General features: G+C 49.1%; 1 protein-coding gene across 1 annotated transcript; it reads left to right on the forward strand.

Annotated features, from left to right (window-relative positions):
• Positions 1-6,901: 6,901 nt before the first annotated feature.
• On the forward strand, positions 6,902-7,585 carry LOC120653715 (protein ELC-like). The gene has a single exon (XM_039931400.1). It carries the CDS (start codon positions 6,902-6,904, stop codon positions 7,583-7,585), a length of 684 nt encoding a protein of 227 aa, XP_039787334.1.

A 7,585-nucleotide genomic window follows, 5' to 3' on the forward strand; every position in this document is an offset into this window, starting at 1 on the left:
GCGACCGCCAGCAGGAAAAGCCCGGCGCCCGCCAGGACCCAGGAGCGCGGCTGCGGCGGCGGCGGGACGTGGAAGTCCCAGAAGCGCCTCGCCCACGGCGGCTGTGAGAACCGCCCAATTTGATACTATTTTAACCGAACCGCCGGTCATTATCATCCAGATCAGAGTTAACACATGCTTGCCGGAGAGCGTGCCACGTGTTATCCCACATCTAGAGACACGAATGACCGACACGTCATTCATCTAAAATAATATCAAATCCGGTAGTCTCGGTATGTGCTCCAACATACGCCCAGAATCAGCATATACACATACCGTTTACAATCAAATATATCGCCAAAATCCACAAAGATCAATTTTACACACTTAATATTACAAGTTCACTATAGGTAGGTTTCAAACTTCGCTTACAAGCCTTGGGCTCACGAAAGTCATAAAAAACAGAAACATAAAGTTTATTACATTTACATGCTCTCACGAAACTCGATTACGATAAAGACTTACTAAAGTAATGACGCCTTGCTCAAGAACATCATTACAGCCACCACGTCCTACTCTTCCCCCGCGTTCGGATCAGCGGGGTAGAAGTGGCCGAACACCACTTCCGGCTCACCTGCAACTAGATTTAGAAAGCACCCTGAGTACAAAGGTACTCCGCAAGACTTACGCGATTAAATAAGCAAGGATCATGCATTGGCTCAAGTAAAAACTTTAAGGTTAAGTAATTATTGCATAAGCATTAGCTCTCTATACTATCACCTATCAGAATTAATTAATCTTGCCCACCCCAAACACTTTTAGTTGATTAAGAGGGTAATAATAATCAATAGATCATTGACAAGACATGATTCCAAAACCAACAAAACCGGAACTCTCTAAGAGGAATTCGGCGAACCAAGAGCTTGCTCATATCCGAGAGCGCGGCAACTCGAATTGATTAAAACCTTGTAATGGTGTACTACTTTATCCACACGACGCGAGGACCATGCGACTCACCCAACCGATCACACCGGGCAAGGGGGTACTCACGTCAACCGTTCCCAACAAGGCTCGATCATTGAACCTCACACCTAGATTATGAGTAGAGACTTAGTTCCACCAGGGACATCTCTAAACATTCCTACACATAGGTCCACCTGGGGACACACTAATCCTCTCTGCGTAGCCCGTAGCCACGTATCTAGGACTGCACATCAATGATCAAGTCAAAGAAGGTAATTGGCTCATCCGTTCCATTATATTGGATATGTGGTAACACGGAAAGGTGCTCAAGGCCGATGGCATCCACTCGGTCCTTAATCGATCCAAGTGGATTATGCCCATGTGAATTCATTCTCTAGGCCCTACCTTTCCGCTCGAATCTCGATACTACCAAACCCTTACCACTAAACCGAACCAGTGCGATCAAGGGTAACCGGTAAATGTGATACTCCAGCTGTTCTTTCTAGTAGGCCAGTTGAATATTCTAAGCAAAACTAAGCATCTAGTCAAATTAAGTTATTAACTGACTAACATGTGGCAAGGACATGGTTAAACAATTCAAGGAAGGCTAGTGCATCAAAGTAGGTACAAGAATGCAATACATACATACTATATATAACCCAACCTTACCCGGATGAGATAACTAAGCTAGTCAAATTAGATAGGTACAAGGAATTATGCTTAGCTGCTTGCCTTGGTTAACTTCGGGTTCGACCACGAACGGGATTCCGGGTTCAGGCTCAACGGACTCGGCGGGCTCCACAGATTCGACCTCCGACGGTTCGGTCACTAAAATGCATGAATGCGATGCAAGAATTAAGAAATGAACTTAACAACAAGCATAAATCATGAAATAATTTGAGCATGCAGAGAAAAATACAAGGAACTCAAGAAAATTGGTTTAGTAGAAAAATCATTTTCCTATAATTAATCATAAATAAAATAGTTTTCAGCCACTCTAAACAAGGTAAATCAGAAAAGGGATGCAAACTAAACTAAACAAATCCAAGAAAATTATCTTAGGTACTAGGCATGAAAACAAAGCTAAAAAAACTGGTTTTACTATTTTCTCACTTTCCAGTAAAAAGTTCTATATTAAACAACTTTCAGATAAAGCATAAGAAAACAAGCTAAAATTTTTATAAATAGCAAGGAATCATGTGAACAAGTTGCACCACTGAAAACTACACCTCACAAGGAGTCTAATAAAATTTGGTTTGGCATTTAACGAGCAGTATACAAATAACTAAGCAAGGTAACATGCAAAAAAATATTTTTCCTAAATAGATCTCAGCTAGAGAAATTCAACAAAACAAGTTTCATAATTTTTAGAGCTATACACAAATTTCTACAAATTTTGCAAGATTGCTGCTCAAATACAAAACCCTAAAACGCTAGGTGCACCCGGATCCGGCCACACCCGCCAGCCAGAGACCGATAGGTGGGTCCCACGGGCAGGCGCCCCACCCAGGCAGAGGCCTTGACCCGCCCGGGAGCGCGGCCACGGCATGCGCGCAGCACGGCGCGAAGCGGCGCGGTGATGCAGGGCCAGAGCGGGCCGGGGAAGGCGCGTATGGGGACGAGGAGGTGGCGGCGAGCCTCACCGGTGGTGGCGCATGCGAGGAGCGGCAGCGAGGGGGCGGCACGACGGCGTTGGACGGCCGCCGGCGGAGGAGAGCGGCGGTGGCCCTGTGCAGTGAGGGAAGAGGCTGGGTTAGGGGTGGAATCGAAGGAGGACGACGAGAGGAAGCTTCCAACGCGAGGAATCGAGGCGGCGCTCACCGGAGACGGCGAATCGCGGCGGCGACAGGAGCTCGAGCCGGCGGCGTCAATGGAGGGAGGAAAGAGCTAGGGTTTGAGGGGGAGCGAGGCCGGCCGAGCGCGGATAAGGAGAGGGCGAGGGGAAGAGTGAAGGGGCGGCACGGCTCGCGAGGATGGCCGGCACGTGGCACGGAAGCCGGGGTTGACCGGCGGCGGCGACGCGTGCGCGTGGCGCGCGGAGGAAAACAGAGAGAGGGGGAGAGGGAGAGGCTGACAAGCGGGCCCGGCGTGGGATTTTTATTTTCCTTTCCTTTTTTTTCTGGGCTGTGACAGCGGCTCACGCGTCGACGACGCCGGCGAGAAGGTGTGCTGGAGCCGGCACAACCTCAACCTGCACATGGGCCGTGGGGAGAGCGGCGGCAACGTGGGGTGGGTGATGCACGAGTACGCCCTCACCGACCCGTCGTGCCCGCCCCTCAAGATCTGCCACGTGGCTTTCACTGGACACGGCAAGAACCGCAAGCGCCTGCCGGGCGGCGGCGATGTCGACGACCAGACGACTGAGGAACCCGCGTCTAAGCGGGCGCGCGTCGCCGCCGCCGCCGGCACCGGCGGTTCTGCGAGTAGTTCGGGTTCTGGATCGACGACGACGACGGTCGATCAAGACTACCCCAGCGTCGAGCGCTGTTCTGAAGAACACCAAGAACCCAAGCAACATTCTCTGGAGTGGATTTGTAGGGTACTTTCCAACGACGACTTGCTGCAAAGCTCTTTCCCATCGTCGGTCGATCAAAACTACTTCTTCCGGGAGTTCGCCCAGGCGGCGGCGCCAACAACAGAGCAACAAGTGCCCGAGCACGTCATGCTGATGGCGCCCCTGCCGATTGTCCAGGGAACCGCCGGCATTGCAAAGCTACAGGAGTGCATGACGACGCCGATGGATCAACCGGAGTTCGTGCCGCCCCTGCCGACGGTCCAGGAAACCGCCGGCATGGCAGAGCTCGAGAACCCGTATCAGCCGATGATGACCCAACCGGAGTTCTTGGCTCCGATGGGGGTTACTATCGCCGACATGGATGCCGGAGCACAACAGGATGTCGTTGAGTGGGATGGCTTCCTGTTCTACTAGCTAATAGATAGGAGATCGACTACTTGCATTGTTTCCGGCCAGGAACTGTCATCATGTCACCATGGTCGCGGCTGTAGCCCCTGTAGCAAAGAATTAATCTGCAGAGCTTTGATCCTGTAGCTCTACTTGGTGTTGATTCCAGCGGATCTAATAAGCAGACTGTACATATATGTAATAATACATACTACATGCATGCTGTGATGTTCCTCTCAAAAGAAAAAAAATGCACACATCATGCTATGCATCATCAAACAGTCGATAAAATTTATTGTATTAATTGTTTTTCTTTTCGTATGGATTAGAACCATGCATTTTATTTTAATCAGTTAATGTACATGTTCATACCTATATACATATTAGCTTTGATAAGGTCTTCAAGTTTGTCGGTGTGCAATTGTACAACGAATTTACGGTGCCAACTTCTCATGTTGACAAAAGAAACTCTTTCATAGCATCGAGGGATACCCCCCAGGTGCTAGGTTTTAGGTGGAGTGTCGCCTAAATCTGACCCTACGTTGTGTGTGGTGGTTTGTATTTCCTTTATATATTTTAAATGAGGGCCTTGCCCGTCCTTGTTATATAGTTTAGGCTTAGAAGTCCTATCCGAGTGCTACTCGGATATAGCTTCCTTCTGTTCCGACTAGTTCTACTCGTATCCGAGTACTTACAACAACATAAAGTATGAGACATGTCCTATCTCTTAGCTTATTCTAGAACACTCAATGTCTTATGAGCAGTTCTACTGCCCTCTGTCTGAAAGGCCCCCGAGCTCTTTGTAATCAAGTACTGCAGACTCTGAGTACCTCGTTCTAAGGGCATCTTTGAGTTCTTGCGAACTTCATCTTGAATGTGTCTTCCCTTGGCTGCTTCGAGGCTATGAGGTGCTCATGCCCTGAGTAGTCTTCATTTATATGAGGTACGATGAAAATCGCACTCCACATAGATTAGCCCCCGAGCATTAGGTTAAATCGAAGCCTAGGGTTTCCTAGACGATCTTAGTCTTTTTTTTTCCTCGGCGCCTAGGATTTCCTAGGCGACTCGGGGCGATCGTGCTTTGCCTCATTTCCACCCCTCTTCCATGTAAACGCAGTGATGCTTGCTCCAATCTTTTTATTTAATCCAACAAATCTGTTGGAGCACAAGGTTCGATCCCCCTCTAGCATTTCCTTTCTATATTTTAATAACCCAATTGTTTCCTACATGACAAGTGGGTCCATAAAAAACTTTGACAAACTTGAATTTGTTGATTGTGTCAAATTTGCAAAAACGTCACTAAGATATGGGCCGAACTATGACAATTTTGATAAAACGTCACTAAGTTCTTGCCTTAAATATCCACAATGTACATTCATGACGGAAAACAAAAAAACGTCATAAATATCGTGGTGTTCATGACGTTCTCTGGAAACGTCACGAGAAATCCGTCATAGAAGGTAACATTTCTTGTAGTGCACCGCTGTACTAATATAAGTTTTATTTTTTTCCCCTTTATGTTTCTTTTCTTTTCTTTTCAATTTCAATTAATTAGTATTAGTATTTGTATTTGTAGCCGTTTGTGTATTCATACTCGTATCTAGCATTCGTATTTGTATCGAGAAAATAAAAAAATTATGTACAATTATATTTATATACACTCGAAATATTACAACTACTTCTAATAGTAGAGCCCTGCCGTCGACGGGAGCAAGTTTGGCGAGGTGATGTGCCAACTGCCAAGCACCGTCCCGTTACTCGCGCGCACCAGCTTAGACGCAAACATCTTGGCATCCATATTGGGGATTCGATCGATCTATAATCTAGTAGCACGATCGGGATGAGTGGAAGCAGCTAGTTAGAGCATCTCCAGGTGCCATTCTTATTTTTTTTTAAAAAAAAGGCAAAAAAAACAGTCTTCACTAGTTTCTCATCTTATTTCCCCATCTCCTAACAAATTGACAAATTAGGTTCCCTTATACATAAAAATATGCACGCTCTATCACTCCTGATCGCTCCTCCCCTAAGACTTTTTTTTCGTGCCGTCTTCTTCCCCGCGCCACCTCTCCTTCGCGCCATGGATTCAATCCATTCTTTTGGTTTTTTTCCCGTGTTCTAGGATTTAGGGTTTAGTTTCTGTGGCCGTAGCCGCCGCCGCTGTTGGCCTGTCCGTCATGGACTGTGTATGGCCTGCGTCCGGCGCCACTTCTTCCTGCATGGATTCCGGCCACCACGGTGCATCAATGGTGCAAGTATGAGATAAAACGGAACCCCCTCATCGTCCTCTTTCTTTTTCCCCAAATTCCAAGCCCTCATATGCCCTAAATCACTGACAATTTAACTTGTAAGAAGCTTCTGTCCGCTAGCCACACGTCCGCCAGCCATGAAAGTTTCTCGTGAAATTATCCTTGTGGGGCCACAATCTCATTTTTTGAAAGTAAAAATAGGAAACTATTGGAGATGGACTTTTCTCGCCTTCCCATACATATTTGGGGAGTTGGCAAACAATAGAATTTGAGGAGAAAAATATTAGGAACTCTTGGATTAGCAACCTGGAAAAGAGATACAGTGTCAGGTGGGCGCTGCTCGGAGCAGTGCGGGCTGCTGCGAGCCGTTCCATCGCACAAGCTCTCCTTCCAAATTTTTTGTTTTGGGCCTAAACTGGCCCAACAAACTAGCCCATATATCGAATTTGTTTCACAACAAATTTTTTTTATTCCGGAACAATTTTTTAATTGTTACAACAATACAAAAAAATTGTTCGGGAAAAAAAATTGTTCCGAAGTAAAAAATAGTTATTAGATCTTGTGTGATGGTTTCACTGCCAGTAGTCCGGCATAATCCTAATATTTGCGCGCGAGGTTCAGATCCCAGGACATCCGGACGCCCAGATATGTGGCGGCAGAAATTAAACAAACCCTTCACGAATCTTAAACGGAAACAAACACGAGTAGTTCACAACAACAGAACGAGTAGTCGAGCAGTACAAAAATCTAACGACATGCATCGGAATACACGGACGGAGCGTCGTCGCGCGAGGGCTATTGAAAACCGTCCATGGTGGCGAGCTCGCTCGGTCTCGGCGGGCACACCTACCTCCCGTACCCGCAGGCCGCCTGCCGCGAGATCGAGCACCACCACCTCTCCCTCTCCGCGGCGTTCCCGTCCTCCTCCTTCGAGGCGACGCTGTCGCCGTTCACCCACGACGACGGCCGCGACGCCATCCTCGTCAACGCCGCCGGGACGCTCCCGGTCGCCGGTTCGCACGTGTCCGTGTGGCTCGTCGAGGCCTACCCGCATGCTCCTCCGATCGTCTTCATGCCGGTCCCTGGAGGCTCGGAGACGGCGCGCCGCCCGGCGTACATCGACAGCTCCGGCGCCGTGACGGCGCCCTACCTCCGGCACTGGCGCTGGCCGGAGTCGGACCTCGTCGGCCTGGTGCAGTCTCTCGAGGTCCTCGTCCGGCTGCACCATCAGCCACCAATGCCTCAACAGTCGGGGGAGGAGTGCGCCACCAGGGAAGTCCGGCGCCTCGACGACGCCGGCACGGACACGGAGAGGGCGCTCCGGGCGCTTCGAGATGATAAGGATCGCCTGGAGCAGGAGCTGCAGATGGTCTCGATCAAGGAGGCGGAGCTGCGGGACGCCGTCGCGGCGGAGCGGCGGGCGGTGGAGAGGGAGGCAGCCGAGGTCGCCCTGGACCGGGCGCTGCAGGCGGGGCGCCTGCCGCTGTGCCGGTAG

Source organism: Panicum virgatum, chromosome 1K (genome assembly GCF_016808335.1).
Source record: "Panicum virgatum strain AP13 chromosome 1K, P.virgatum_v5, whole genome shotgun sequence".
Classification (NCBI taxonomy): Eukaryota; Viridiplantae; Streptophyta; class Magnoliopsida; order Poales; family Poaceae; genus Panicum; species Panicum virgatum.

Coding starts and splice junctions, on each gene's coding strand:
- LOC120653715 (XM_039931400.1), top strand. CDS start 6,902: ATGGTGGCGAGCTCGCTCGGTCTCGGCGGGCACACCTACCTCCCGTAC.